The 16,352-nt window shown below is 37.6% G+C and overlaps 1 protein-coding gene across 1 annotated transcript in view; it reads right to left on the bottom strand.

Moving 5' to 3' along the window:
- Positions 1-4,206: 4,206 nt before the first annotated feature.
- The window catches only part of TG (thyroglobulin), a gene marked incomplete at both ends in the record, with an annotated part of 152,758 nt that continues 140,612 nt past the window's right edge, over positions 4,207-16,352 (bottom strand). The window contains 3 exons of the mRNA XM_084283094.1: positions 4,207-4,322; positions 9,348-9,538; positions 10,310-10,450. Coding sequence (XP_084139220.1) covers positions 4,207-4,322; positions 9,348-9,538; positions 10,310-10,450 — 448 coding nt within the window. The remainder of the gene's footprint in view (positions 4,323-9,347; positions 9,539-10,309; positions 10,451-16,352) is intronic.

Below are 16,352 nucleotides of genomic sequence, written 5' to 3'. Positions count from 1 at the left end.
TTCTCTCACCACCTGAAACTTATATAAAATCCCTGCTAGGGGGTGTCTATGTTTCAAACACCAAATGAGAACCATGTGGAAGAGGATCTTTGGCTTTGTTATCATGTTTATTTTTTTAGCTTCATGTGAGGAGAATGGTCCATAAATCTATAATTATTACTATATAAGCCACTGCCATATATTGTAACTGGAGCAAGTTAGAGATAATATGAGCCTTTCATACAGTAAAGAGCATTGGCTGTGATGCTGCGGTGGTGAAAGACTCAATCATTAAGTTTAGCCCAGAGAATTATATGATGGGGGTGCCTGCAATAGCAGGAAAACACCGTGATGTTCCAGCTGTATGTGTCAAATACTTATGAAAACCATTAACGTTCCAGTGTTGACATTTAGTCGGTTGTTTTCCTTCCAGCACTGCATGGTAAAATATTTCTAATACAATACGTTTTTTCTCCCTGTTGCCTAATACTTTTTGTGCAAAAGAATCACATAAAATATTGTAGGTTAGATAGCCAAGCCTTAAAATGTAACATAGTTCTGTATACTGAAGGGTTCTGGTGGCTTGTCTTTGAATAAAGGTTTGAATTAAATGACTTAATTGGCATTAACTTACTTTATGTGTGTGTGTGCTCACAAGGAAGCTTCAAAGTATCCAAAGTGGCTCCAGTCAGCATGCTTCTATGCATTGTTTCAGTACCAGATCACTGAAGACTTTGGTATTTCAGCTTTAAGCACAATGACCTAAATAGTCTGAGAATGTATTTTTCTTACTAAGAATTATATGTGGGAGCAGACTTGGCCTCTCAGTATCATTAAGACTAAAGTTGCCTGACCTCTCTGTCAGCCAGCCCACCCTTATATTATGTCTCCCTATTGGATTTGACAGGGCTGTTTCCATTGGTGTGATTCGCCATGAGAAACCCTAATAAAAGCAGGAAGGTGACCAGATTTAAAACCAAGGACCGGATAACTTGTGCTGCCGCAAAAGTCACTTCAGATTTCAAAGAAGATTGAGCTTATGGACCAAGGACTAAAGAATGGTGAAGTGTGAGATTAGATGAATATACAGGGTCATGAGACTGCATTTCCCTGCATCAACGTTCACTGTGGCACAGGGGAGTTAAAAGCAATTTGGAGAATGTAGGACTATCATAGGGGAAGGAAAGGATGCAGACAACAAGGAAAACACGTTGCATTTTTAAAAGAGAAAACATATATTGCACTATAGAAAGGAGTGTGAGTGCATCTAGAAAACTGGGAGAGAGACAATGAACCAAAGAGCTGCTTTCGGTGCAACACAGTGGATTTGGAGCAGTCAGCCACAAATAAAATGAAAAGGTTTTACAAAAAAATATGTACTTAAAAAGTTCTTTTACCAAACTGACAATCAAGCCGAAAAACTCAGGAGGGGTGATCTAAAAGTCCGGTCATACATACCTACCAAGCCTACCAGATGGGTAAGACTGTAATTAGGAGGCTCTAAGGCCAAGCTGTTGAGCTGCTAGCTGAAAATTTTCTCAAATTCCAGAGGCATATCCATGCTCAGGCTGGAGTGAGGACGGAAAGATTATATGTTTGTTTTTCCCAAACATGAGTCAGTAATGAAGCATTTTAAATCTGTCCTCTGTTTACCAGCTCCAGGGCAGCAGATTAATACTGGGGTTGCCTAGTATAATAGTTTTTAATGGTATTCAATTTTGTATATATTATGCTTTAAGATATTGTGGTGCAGAAGACAGTGAGGTCACAGTATTATGAAAAGGACCCTAATGTTTAGTTGAGCATTTCCTGTTACAGTTATTAAATTTATTGGAGGTGGTTTATTCATTTATTTAGTTAGTTAGTTAGTTTTAGGATTTGATGGTTTAGAACTGAGATTAATTACTTTTTGCAAAACTATCTTGTTTGGAATGATGCTACCAAAGTTGTTACACACAGAGTGGAAAACAAATAAATAACAAAAAAAACCTCACTTCTTCATTTACAATTATATTTATAAATATCCACCTACATTAAAAAAACAAAAAAAAAAAAACAAAAAAAAAACCAAAAGCATATGCTTACTGTTTATGGGGATTAGAATTATTTAAGTACTATATTTAGTACCCCGGTGTCCATACAATAGCCTTTTAATGTTTCTTTAACAGTAACTGTGGGATTTTGGGTTGATTGATCAACACTGTTAGTGTGATGGTCCATTTTCCCCCAAAGTGCTTATTTGACTCAGTGTAACAAAACAGCCAGTGCCAAGCCCATTCTCCACAAACAATACCCCATTTAATGTCACTAATTCACAGGGATTTGGCTGGTGTTCTGTAAAATTTGATTTTAGTGGACAGTACAGTGCAGGAACAAAGAACATTAGATGGGGAAGTTGCCTCAGCATCTGGAATGAAAGACGGGAGGGGCATTGTAGAAAGCAAACAGTGACCCAGAATACTTTTAGATGAGTTATAATGCATCTGTTTAATGGATGAAAAAGAAATTTTCATATTTGCTGAAGATTAAATATATATATATCAATAAGCATGATATCAGTAAATATTCATAGAACTCTTAGGGTTAAGCTGAGGGATGCTGATGCTGTAAAAATTAGTTAAGAGTACTGGAGAGACCCACAGTTCTTTTACCCATGTTATCGTTAAATAAATATGAAAAACTTGAACTCGGCTCTGGGTCTTTCCAAGGCTGGAGATGTGTGCATGACTGCATATGTGAACGTATGCAAATTTATACCTGTTATTAATATAAGAGGTTTTGGCAGGGTACGGTAAGTTTTAAATAGAATCTGTCAGGCATCCATTTCCAGGAGCAGCCACAAAAGAGGAAAAAGTAAACCAGCCTTGGCCAAGGAATAAGAACTGCAGCATCTATAGTTACTGGAAAGAAAGTATGCACTGTTGAGCTAGATGATTAAGATCTGGGCTTTTTAAAAAGGCCTTAAATCTTTTCTTTTTTCCTTGCCTGTTAGCTATCATATAAAAAGATAACAATGGGCAACATCGTTTAATTGCCCCATCTTTACTTTTTTATACTGAACTAGTTAACAGGCTCCTTGATTCTTCTGTTCTTTTTAATTGTTTAATTGTTTATTGAACAGGGTGCAAGTATAAGAACTATGAGTGTTATACAGTTGTTTTTTTTCTAACTAGGTAAAATCCTTGGAAACCTGGATACATGGTAGGCAGCAGTAACTTTTCATGCACTGGCAAAGGTCCCAAGCAGCAAACAAAACCTTATGAGTTGTTTTATTAAATCCTTTCAACACTGCAAAAGAAATTTGTGTCCTGCTGAAATCAATGGGAATTTTGCTCTTAGACTGAGGGCAGATGTAACTTCATTTCTTCTCAAATATTATGAACGAGTGTGTGATATACTGCCAACTAAGGATTATCTATTGCCAAATGATCCTAGCAGTGGATTAACAACCTAACCCAAACTAACTTCAGAGCTTTTAGAGATACCTATCAATATGCTTTTCTTTTCCCTTCTAAAACTATTCTGTATCTCACATTCCCTTTACAAAAGATTATGTTCCAAGGACAGGATGTTCTAAGCTTTAGTCAAAGTTTTGCGTTATCTCTGTTGTGTGCTGTGCTTTACCCAAATGGTCTTATACATATTTCCACAAGTGTTCATGAGCTGAATATAGCATGTGCATGCATCTGACTTCATAAGGACATAGTCAATTCACTCTCTTGAGTCCCTCTTACATCCTTCTTTCCTGGACCAACCCATCCCTATTCTGAAGCTTTTCAATTTTCTGCAGTGTCAAACCATGTTCCCACTCATATCCGCAGCTTGTGATAGATATGATGAAAAAAAGGAACATGTCAGATATGACACAGATATGAGCAAATTTAATCCTTATCAATGGAGGGAATTCTCAGAGTTTCAAAGTTCATCCTTTTCTGGCTGGTGGTACTACAAGGTATAGGCATTTGTGTGTGGGCAAGAAATAGAGTCCAAGAACTTTTGTTTAATTTTTGCAGCTTTTATTGATATAGTGTTTTGCAAATTAGTTTCTTCTGAACTAAAATAATATCAGTTGGGCTTATTTTGTGCCATATTCAAAAGTTTTCTTGAAAGGCTACTTTCTTGAAAGGTCTACTTTATTTGTTCAGTGTTAATTAAAGAAGTTTGTTTTGACACAGTTGCATGGATGTACAATTACATGGCAAACCCATCCAATAGGACTGTGACCATCTATCTGCTGTAAGCCACCTTGTCTCCCACTGGCTGGCTCTCCTGGGGGGTAACTCCTTCACTAGGGGCTTCACTGGAGCTGTTTTCTGAAGATTGTTCTCCATTACTTGCACTTCCTGCAAAGACAATATAATTAAGATTAAAATATATGTAGCATCTTTTATGCAGCAAGCTAGAAGGTATATGTGTTATTAATGGCACTTTAATAAAAACCTTTTTATGCAGCTGTAAATGTTCAGGAACCTATATTTCTTCCAGTCCACTTGCAAAATGCTTTAGGGTAACAACAGATCACCTAATGGTAATTTGGTAATTAATTATCATGCTTCCAGCATGCTTTAAGTAACTGCCACTGAAAATAGTTTGCACTACACCTGTGCAAGTCTAGTTTTCTTTTATTATTATTGTTATTATTGTTATTATTGTTATTGTTATTATTATTATTGTTATTATTATTATTATTATTATTATTATTATTATTATTATTATTATTATTATTTTGTTTATCTCATACTTACCTACCAGGCAGGAATTGTGGGGAGCATATTTTTTTTTTTTTTTTGGCCATCTGGAATGCATAAAACCCCAAGGACTCATCTCTAATAGACCTCTTCTTCCTTATTCTTTACCTTCAGTGATTTCAGTCTTCCACCCTATTTCAGAAGTGTAGTTGCCTCTACAAGACCAAACTGTGCCAAGAAAGTGTACCGATGGTGTTTATTAAATGTAACCTAGTCAGAGTGCTCTCTGTGCTGCACAGATGTCCCTCAGACTAAAGGAATCTTTTTTCTAGAAGAGATTTCCAAAAAGAAGGTGTGAATAAAATGAGTAAAAGATGAATGCTAACCACAACATTCCTGATTCGGTCTTGACTGAAGTCTGAACTATGAATACTGTTGTTTTGTTTGGACTCTTGCATGGCTACACATAGTGTCAGAGCTAATGGAGAAGTCTTCAGTTTTGTTAACCTTTGAATTTTCTAAATGTACAGGTGTGGTCAAATCTGGCTAATTTATACACAGATGTCTACATTTAGGCACATGCATTAGGCAGACAAGATTTCACTTTGGAGGCATTAAAGGTATCTCCTTCTCCACGGTGACATCATTGCTTACACAGGCACTTATTTTAGTAGGACTCGTTCTGCTTAGATACTATTTAGATGAGTAAGGGATATGGATTGGATCCCTGCTAACCTGCTTGGGATGCAGTGAAAGGTCCCTTGTAAAGTGACTCACTGTTATGCAGTGCAGTCCACCACGCTATGCAAAGGGAATTTTTGCATTCAGACATACTGTCTGAGTATCCATAAACACTCTAGAGTTCCTGTTTTTAACTGAATTTCAAGTTGTTAACACATTCCCTGGAAAAAGACATCCACAGCTTTTTTCCACAATGGCCAGTCTTCTTGTTTCTGTTTTTGATCATCCCCATGGAAACCATCATGATTTAGAATATAAATCATGTCTTTGGATTCATGCTGAAATGCAACCATGGGAACTCCACTTACTAAATCCAAACCTTTTCAAGCATTATCACTTTCATAATTCTCCAGGTGAACTGCCCCCCAAATTGCCAAATTTGTAAACTGGCTTCAGACAAAATTTCAACAGATTTATAAAACATCTGCAATGAAACAGATTCAAACTTTTCCCCATAACTTGTTAAGTCACTGCCAGAAAATACAATGAAGAATCATTGCATTTTTGGAATTACTTTTGGTAAATTATCTTCAATTACAACAACATCCATTTCAATTATAACCAGGAATAAATGACACATTCCATCATTAAATATTACAGTCTGATTGCATAATGAAACACCTACTTAACCTTGAACAATATTTTTACATAATGGAAATAAAAGTACAGGTAACACTTTTGCTGGATATATATATATATATATACAACAGAATCTAGATCTAGCAGTGAATAACCTAAAAACCATGTAACTTCATCTGTACAAGAGATTCTAAATAATAGAGGTTCTATTCCAGATACCTGAATTTAGGAGTTTGGGTGTAGCTCACTTTTCTATTGGACTGATGCCTAGGGACTAAGATATGGTGCTTTTAGCTTTAATCATCCCTTATTTGTCATTTTTAAGTCAAGGCATTTCACATGGTAGTAAATAAAGGATCAAGAAAAGTTTTTGAAACATCAATTGCGGTTATATTTTATGGCTACTGGCTCATCCAGTTAACCTCCATTTTACTGAAATATATATATATATAAATATATATTTTTCTTATAAATTACAGGAAATATATGAAGCTAGAAAGATGTTGATTTGAAGGAAGTGGTGAAATGGAAAAAACAGAAATCATCACAGTTGGTTGAGACTGCATCAGAACAGACTCTACAGCTTTGCACTTGGATGTGAAACCTGGATTGTTTTATTAGCAATGCCTCATCCTGCCATGCTTGTGAACTCCATCTATTTGGCATGAGACCACAAATTGCACTCTACAACAACTGGGTCTCAGTGGTCAGACTGGACAGTGTACCATGCAGCCCAAAACACCATCACAGAGATTTAGAAATATAGAAAGGCTCTTTTTTCCCCATATGTGCTAGGTTGGATCTCACAGTAGCTGACTGCTGAATAGTCTCCCCTCAGGACAGAGTGCCAAATGCATCAGACAGAAATGGTTTGCAGCATTGCTGTCTGTAATCTATCATCCAACATAAAGTAAGGATCCCATATGATGGCCTGGCAGCTCTCCAGGAACAGAAAGTCTGGAGCAGTCATGTAAAGACAGAATGCAGTTTGTCAGCTCTGAAGGGAGGTAGAGCAAGCTACCCCTTGTACAGGAAAATGATGCTTAGTGATTTAAAATAATTATAATAATAAAAATCTGAAGACCTTATTTCTCTTGACTGAACTGACCTGGACACATTTTACAGTCCTATTTGTCCATTCCTGCTGAGTGTGATTTATAGGATCAATGCAAGTGATCCCATATTTGCATACTGATAGGCTGACACAGCTTTGACATGCATTTCAGCACAACCTGCTCTCAAATGAAGTTGAGGGTGTTCAACAATCAGCATCATACAAAGTTCATACAATTCTGATAGCTAAACTGATGGATATTAGGAGTTGTTTTTTAATAGGGAATTGGGCTTGAAGTATTACCCAGATGCCCACATCAGGAGTTTCTTTAAGTCCCCATCTTGTACTGAGGTCTTGAGCTGAAATGTACTTGATGTTTAAATAGAACTCATAGGAGAAGTTTCAGTATTTCAGGGCAAGATAAGATTGAAGATGATTATAGAAGCAAGGTGACAAGCCAACATTACTATGAGATGGAATTTAATAGACGTGAACTGTGTAGCTGCATTACCATGGAGCTGAGGCCAAGGAAACACTGGCTTGAAGAGCAGGCAGGGCGTACTCACTTCCACTTGCAGGATAACATGTTGACATGTACTTTCTAAACCTTCTCCTTGACAATATGTAGTCCATAAATCTCACTGTATGTGTTGTTTTCCAAAATTTGACTCATCTTTGCAAGATTTTTCAGTATTTTTGTTTTCTCTCCGTCTCTCAGTGTTTATGTTTAAGTATTTGGCTTTGGTCACTGACAAGGGCAGGATATTGAGCCAGACAGACCTTTGGACTGTCCCATATACAAATGTCGTTGTGTTCTCATGCCATTTTGGACAGTTTTAAACTTTCTAGTTCTCAACAACAATCTTCCCTGGTAGATATTTTCCCACCGTTGGTGGGATTTCCTGTAAAGGCTGAGAGTAGCCTCTGTCCGTGGTGCTCAGTGACTTCAACTTGAACTACCATTACACAAGCAGAATGCTAGAAAATTAAGTCCCAAAAGATCTAGAAGCTCTACTCAGGGCATCAGAACAAAATTTCAACCTTGCTTAACGCTAATAATCAGAGTCAAGGTTTACAACCTAGGAATATCTTGACCAGCAGAAAGCTGTTGGAGAGATCAAAATGGCCCCTCTGAATTTGAAAGACACTGAAGGATACCAAGAAACTGATGAAGAGGCCTGCAGTAAAACGTTTAGTCCACTTTTGAAGAAAGACCAGAAGTGGTGATTTAGGCTGTCCCTTGAAAAATAACATTTATTCTTTATGTTTGTATAGGAAGCACTAATTTGATGGTTCTGAGATATTATAGTTTTATGTCACTTAAATATCGTTCTCAGTCCATTTGAGATGATTCAGAGATAGCCTGGGCAGCTCAGTGTCTTGAACAGAACATTTTGTTCACCAAAATGCAACTGCCCTCCCAAATCAGAAAGGATCTGGACTGTGTTCACTGTAAAGATGAGTCCTTAGGACATAAAAAACACTTGTAAGCTTGCAGAACAGCTCAAAAAATCTGAGCCTGCCAAAAAGGGATAGTTTTGTTTGCTTTTCTTGAGGCTATCCAAATTTATTAACAACACACACAGTCATGAAGAGAAGTTTAGTTACCAAAATAAATTGAGAGTTCAGTACAGGGCAGCAGACTGAAATCTCAACTGAGTGAGTCCTACTGTTCTGAGAAATAAGAAAAAAATTGAGGAAAAAATCTCACAGCTGCATGGGAATTTATGAATACAAAGAAGAACTACAAGGGGTGTAACCAGCACAACTATAAAAAAAAAAAAAAAATCCAAAGGAATTTATCTAGTGTGAAGTCAAGACATGCAGAATCCATATTTCCATATTAAGACATATCTAAAGCCTCAGTTACAACTTAGCAGTGTATAGAAGTTATTGTGCTCCTTCTCAGTTATCTAAATCTCACCACTCTTGTGTTACCTGCTTCCAGTAGACAAAAGAGGCCAGTCTTCTGGTTCAGGCAATGTCTATATTATGACTGCAAATAGGGAGCAAACTATAAGGTATGGCTTCATCATTATAATCACTGCAGGAAGACTTCTCTCATTCTACCACCAGGACAATGAAACTTTATTACAGACTAACTACTGTGAAAGAAATATGTTCAATATTGCATGCTTTCCATGTTAGTGTAGTCCTAAACATATACCCTGGACAGTGTAAGATGTTTCATCTCTGAAAAGTCTTTTTCATGCTGATGTAACTATAGTATTAATGGGGATCCAGACAAAAGAAAACACTAAACAAATAATTTATATTTATTTAATGATGGAAAACACTTTGCTCACCTGTGGATTCTTTCAGTCTTCTGATATAATCAGACCAAAAAGAACAGTCCTCTTTTTTTAATCCTTTAAGAGTTGGCAAGGAAGCGGTGAATTCTTTGTAGTTATCACCATCATCATTTGGCAGAAACATTGGCCAGAGTGGCATCAACCCTGACATTCTTCTCGAGAAACTGTGAGGGTAGTTTGGATTTCTAAGGGAAGGGGAGAAATGACTATTAGAAAACAATGATGTAAACAGTAGAAGGCAGAAAGAGATCAGTGGGGTCAAAGAAATGTGTATCCAGTCTCTCTGACCAACAGGCTTCAGATTCAGCCCTGACTGCTGAATTGTTCATAGTGTCTTCTTTGACAGCCTTTTGTTAGTTTGGTTCACTTCCTAAAGAACAGGTACGCAAAGCCTGTATAGACACAGGATCATCAGCACCCTCAACAGCCCTCAGTCACAGAGCATCCCAAGGTCGTTAAAAGAGCATGTAAAGTTGTAGTTCCCACCATAGCTTTTTAGAGATACTGCTTATTCACAAGTATGGCCATAACTCAATAAAGCTGAGGGTTACTCTCAGGGTAGTTGGCAAAGTGGTCACTGTGTCTTCATGTGCTTTCCTCCTTTTGGGAATAAGGGAACTCTCAGCCCAGATCCTTCAGAACTGTGGTCCCAAAACTAGGCTCTGAAAACAACATTGAAGCCTTTGTGGGCCCCATATATTTAAGTAGAATTTGCATGTGCTCCATGGAAATAAATTTCCTATTACTTCTAGCTACAAAACATACTACAAATCTTCAGTACCTGCTTGACATCTTGGCCATGACTTTCCAATACTGTTAACCAAAGATTCCTCAGTGGGGGTACAAATTGCTAGAGGAAATGGAGACTACCTGAATGAGGGCAGAAGATGACCTGTATTCTCTCTACTCCTTTCCCCCTCCCCAACCATAGCAACTCTTAAAAGTCATATACTTACCCAGAGTTTACAAAATTGGAGATGTACTGCATAATTTGCAAGGAAAGGCGCTTTTCATCCAGAGTAAATCGTTCTTCATACTTTGGGTAGAAAGGCAGTCCAAATGCATACTGAACATCAAGCAAGAGCTCCAGACCTGAACTAAAAAAAAATATATTTATATAAAGATAATTAAAACTATCACTTATGTATTTGGGGGAGAAACAGAGATAATTTAATTCAAAGAATAAAGCAGAGTTTAAATAATGAATAACCATTAATTACAATGTTCTGAACTGTGGGGCTTCTTGAAACCAAAACATAAAAGAAGAACAATCAATAACATGGAGAATTTGCTGTAAAGGGTCTTTAACATATCCTATAAGTGGAAATTTTGGACAGCAGGGCACCTTTGATGAATTAACTAGGCATGTAACCTAAAGTGATAGAGCTAAAAAGTCACTTGGTATTCAGATTTTGGTTGTACTTGGTTATACAGATTTTCACTAAAATTAAATTCAAAAAGCAGAAGTAAATGGTGACATGGAATCTGGCAGCTATGATGGAAGGTTAATTATGGTTTATTTCACAAACTTGGAATTAAATCTTGGCCCTTCTTAATGGTAATTGGAGTTTTTCCATTGATTTCACTGGGGCCAGGATTCTGCCCCAAGTCTTTGGATAAGGAAAGATGTAATAGGAGATGTTTATGAAGATTTCTCTTAGAGGTACTTTTAATCTAATTTCTGTGGTGGCTGGGAGGGTGGTTTTAGTTCACGCAGTCTGTTCTCTCCAAGTTTTATATGGCAGTCAAGTCAAACCAGCTTGAAATAATTGCCCGGTTCAGATTTAAGAAAGAACCATTGTTGTTTACTTCCAGCTAATGATTAACACAAATAGTAAGTAATATTTTAACAATTCAAAGACAAGACTGGCCAAGCAAGACAACAACCTTTGCAGGACATAGTAGCAAAGGTTATAATAACACATGTCCTGCAGAAAACCAAGAGTCAACTTCTGATAATAAAATTAAAACTACAGTATGCTCAACATATAGCTTTTCACCACAACTCAGAGCAAGATATTTGTGGTCTGGAGTCCAATTGTGTTGTTGGTATCATGCAATTAAACAAAGGTCCAATTCACTTGGTTAAATGCTGCAGGAAGGCAGACAGGGCCAGGGGACCTGGGAGAAGGAACAGATGTCTGTAAGGCATAGACAAACAAATCCCAGATCCACTCAAAAGGATTTCATCTGCAGTGGCTGCAAAGGTTGTTGTTGAAAGGTGGCACAACTGAAACTATTTTATCTTTGGACGTGAAATGCAACAGCATTGATATAATCCACATAGTGCTTCTCAGAGAACAAGGCTTGTATTTCAAGCCATCATGGTCAGGTGGACTGGAACCAAGATGACTCCTTCACATTATACGAGTGGTGGGACTACCCTATCTTCAAAGCCTCTATTTTGAAAAACAAACACACAACCCTCTAAATGAAATACATCTTTGGTAGTATTTTCCTTAGTCTTATCATAATACCTCAGTAATACTTTACATCTGGAAAGTGAATTATTCACAGATTATTCACCAAAAAAATGCAGAACTGAAACAAGATTAAAGCATATTTTTCTTCCCCAAATGTTTATAGAAGGATTAAGCAAGATCATAGTTTAATAATTTTATTTTTTTTTTAAATAATTTGCTTGGCCCAATATATTACAGCAATATTTAACATCAGCATTGCAGCAAAGGTATTATGTACTTAAAGGAGCTATTATCTTTTCAATAAAAAGTCACTTTTGAATAGAAAGATGACATGAAATTAGTTAAGATGGATGGAATGAAGGGACAAACCTACCCATTTAAGGAAGTCATATGAAGGGTGACTTTATCTCTAAATCTAAATCAAGTAAGGGTGTTCACCCAAATGCAATTGTGTTTTCAGCCCTCGTGTTCCTAGAGGTAAAATCTTATAACGTTATGGCACAGATTAAAATTCTGCAAACTCTTGTACTGAGATCTTAATAGGAATAAAATTATTTGTACGACTATAGTGGATTTGATACAGAACACAAAGTGGTACAATTTGATGGGCTGCTTTCGATATACCTGGTTGGTGGTACCATATCTTGGCCAGTATCAGTAGTAAGAGAATGAGAAAGAAAACACAAGCCTAAGAGTGGAAAGAGGCACATATATGCATGCACAGATCAACAACAAAGTTAAGACAGCATCTAAATGGCAGCTAGATGGAAAATATCAGGGGAACTTTTCTGATCATCATCTATTAGTACCAGAGCGGAGTGCGAAGTGGACCAAAACAAACATTTTTCCCTAAGCCCTAAACAAACACACAAAGTGGCCCAAACAAAGATTTTGAGTAGAATGTAGGATTTCTGAGCAGACAGAGAGATCTCGAGTCAGCATCAGGTAGTGACAGTGTTTTCGCTGGAATATAGGAGAAATAGAGAAGTGACAGATAAGCATATATAGCTTAGCTGTGGTACCCTGATAGCTCTGCATGGAGGCTGTTCTTTCCTAAGCTGCTCCAAACTGCACTCCAAATACTCCAGGGTGCCACGTAGTTGACTCATCAGTGTCAACTCTAAATGGGGAAATGCAGAGCCTAACGACTGATGGAGGACAGTTCGGTAAAGGGAAGGACTGCAGAGACAGTGGGAAAAGGGATTTTTTAAGTGTTTCTAAGTAATAAAAACTTATATCAACTAAAAAAGTCACTTTTCAAGCAACAGATCTCTTTAATAAGAACAGTGAATGTAGTTACATGTAAGGATTTATTCTTGGTTTTGGTGACTTCATGGAGCTAGTACTTAATGCAAAAGATATTGCTTCAAATCTTCTGTGTATATATAAATATGTATATAAAAGGATGTCATAATTTTTAGAAACAGTTTGACAGTTCTTATGTGGCGCAATGACTGGTAATGTAAAGCATGGAGAAGCTGAGAGCCAGACCCTGCCATTTTGCTCACACTAAAGTGAGTTTCCTTTGAAGGAGAATTATTACTTCACTTCAGGAGTCACTACTGCAGGTCAGTTATCCAGTGTACAGCAAACAGGTGACAAAATCCCAAACTGTGAAATTCATAGACAACAATTTAACATCAGACCCTGCTGTTGTGCTCAGATAAATTCTTCTCCTATTAATACTAGCAGATTTGCAGATAGAGATCGAGTATCAAGAGCTTTTAACAGGTACCATCTCAGCAACGTCAGGAGGAGCAACCTGCCAACACTGCAGTGCCCTTTGCCTGGACTGAAATGTTCATTTTGAAGATAAGCAAAAATATTAAAGAATAAATTATATATAACCACACATCTTAGAAAATGAAATGGTACATGATTGCACGGTGAAAAAATATATATCACGGGATAGCTGGATATTTATAGAAATCTAATGAGCCAGTGTAAGGCCTGGTGTGAACTCTGCAGTTCTGGGGATACATTCAGTTCATTGTGTCTCCTCACATTACAAAGTCCTGCCAGACAAATGGGGGAAAGCATGTGAAAAACAGATGAACACTTTTCTTTCTTTCTTTCTTTCTTATTTTCAGGAAAATCAGGGCATATGGAAAAAGCTTAACTCCTAGTGGTATCAAACTGCCAAGTTTATCCCCTTTTGTACCAAAACCGTCCTATAGATACGTGTTACTTGCAAAAGTATCCTGGAGTTTGCTGTGTCTTTTCCACTTCTTTTATTCCCAATACACGCAAAGTTCTACTTTGCGCTATGGCTGTGCCAATGGAAGAAAATACAACTAAGACAGCAGACAATAAATTCAAGATCCTGAAATCTCATGCTAAATGAAAAAAATACACATATATCATTGATCTTAATAAAGGAAGGAAGCATTGTTATCATCTCAGAACTCCTAAATAACACATTACAGAGTTTTGCTAGTGAATTACTGTATTAAAAAGCTAGCAATACGGATGTGTTGTTCTGAAGCCCCGGAGCAATACAGAAGGTCTCTCTATGTATATGGACTGTGGGTTTATCTGCTAGATTACATTTTCTGGAAACAGCCTATCCCATTGCAGCACGTGCAGTTCCAAAAAGAGCTTTGTACTTTTCTGAATTTTGATTAACATAAAGCTGATTTCTGATGCTTCTGAGTTTGGTGCTTTGTACATTTATGTCTAACTTCCAAGATCAGATCCAAGTACTAAAAAATCAGCTGAATGATAAAGGCCACTAAGCCACTCTGTGGGAGGAAAAAAACAAGTTGTCTAGACTTCAAAACGTCAGCAACACAGATGCTGTCTACAGACATAAGAATGGCGTGATGTGGTTGATTTAGCGAGTGTTTTCATAGCTGCAGCAGGCATAATGCAACAGATAAAGCCAGAAGGATGACAGGCAATTCCACCAAGAACAGCAAAACAACTTTTTCAGGGATGAGAGGGAGGACAGCTTTATAAACAGTGACAAGCTGTTGTTGCAGCAAGTTTACTACCTAAGGACGTTGTGTTGCCTGCCCACCCATGGAAGCAACAGGCATCATATCTATGCTTGTTACCACCTCTCTAGTGCCTCACCTGCCCTCTGTGGTTAGGTGAGTTCCTTTGAAGCCCAGAGACCTGATCTGTGCCTTTCTGTCTGCCTCCACAGCACCCTGTTCAACAGTGGTCCTCCATACTACAATGTGTTGGTACTCATGGACTAATAGCCACAGTCATGGGGAGAGTGTTGATTAAAGGACTGCAGAGTAATCTGCCAGGGTTATGTTCATTATGAAAGCAGAAGAGATCTCCTTTAATTAAAGTGATATTAAGAGCATCCAGAACTAGTTTAGCATAACAGCAAATTAAAAAAATGAAAATACTTCATATAGTTAATGGATTTAGACACATTTTTTTGTCAGTCAGGAGTTTTCATCTTCAGAATTACAGATTCATATAACGTGTGACCGCAATCCAGCCAGTTATGTTCACCTTGGCATGGAGCAGTCTTTTAACAGCTCACAATAACACACATAAGAGTGCATAGTCAGGAGGTGAAGACAGCCCTAACCGAAATGACTCAAAATAGACAGCAGCTCATTAATATTAGAGGAATCTGTACAGTGCACAAGAGTTTAAGAGTTTTGTTAAAGCTTTTGTGACAATTATGATGGTAATATTAATAAGATAGAGCCTCTTTAACTCTCAGGTTAGACTTCTCCATTGATAATAATGATGTTTTGCTGTCCTATGCAGCTGATGATCTGGTCTCCTCAGTGAGCAGAGCACTGAATTTTATCCATCATCAAATTTAAGACAGCACATCTGGTGCCACAGCGTGACTTGGAAACTATGCTGGCCCAGAAAACAGTGCTACTTCATATATCAGTAGCATGCAAAAATCACCCAGAAACCTCTTCAAGGGTTAACAAGGCGAATCTTTGTATAGTTCATAATATTATCTCTCAAAACATACTTTCTTCTATCACATATTTCTTTACTGTAACTAAAACTGTACCCCAGCCCTTCCCACTAATCCTAGGCAATGCTGAGCACTCACATTCCTCCTGCATTGTTTACAGTAAGTGTTTACTCCAAGGCCTAAGTGTTCTCAGAAAGAGAGTGACAAAATGGCATCTGGACTACATATATTTTTGCCACAGATCATTAATGCAGGAGCTGGCAACGCATCTCACTTCATTCAAAGAGGAACTGAAGAGTAAAGCAGACACTGTGCCACGCCAGGCTTGGGAGAATGCTACCACGTGGACGAGGATAGCTTGCTCTCTGCAAGATCAATTTATCTATATGACAACTGTCCGTTTATGGTTTTATGTGATTTTCCACATATGCCATAGACTTCAGTCTAGAGTGGGATGTTTAGTCGTGTCCTTGCATCTGTTCATGTCTGAGTGTGTGTGTACATTTTAGAAACATCCAGTTGTCACACAGGCTTTTGCTAATTGATTTGTACTGCTAAAAGTTCCTCTCTGTTTAAGAAATTTCTGTCTACTTTGCATCATTGCAGTTGGGTCTGTCTTTACTGGCTGACTTCTCCCTCCCTTTTGTTTATCTTGCTGTGAATTATTAAGGGACT

Source organism: Netta rufina (genome assembly GCF_964035555.1).
Source record: "Netta rufina genome assembly, chromosome: 2".
In the NCBI taxonomy this organism is placed as follows: Eukaryota; Metazoa; Chordata; class Aves; order Anseriformes; family Anatidae; genus Netta; species Netta rufina.
Note: the sequence above shows the minus strand (reverse complement) of the source record. Positions and strands in the feature narration are given on the sequence as shown.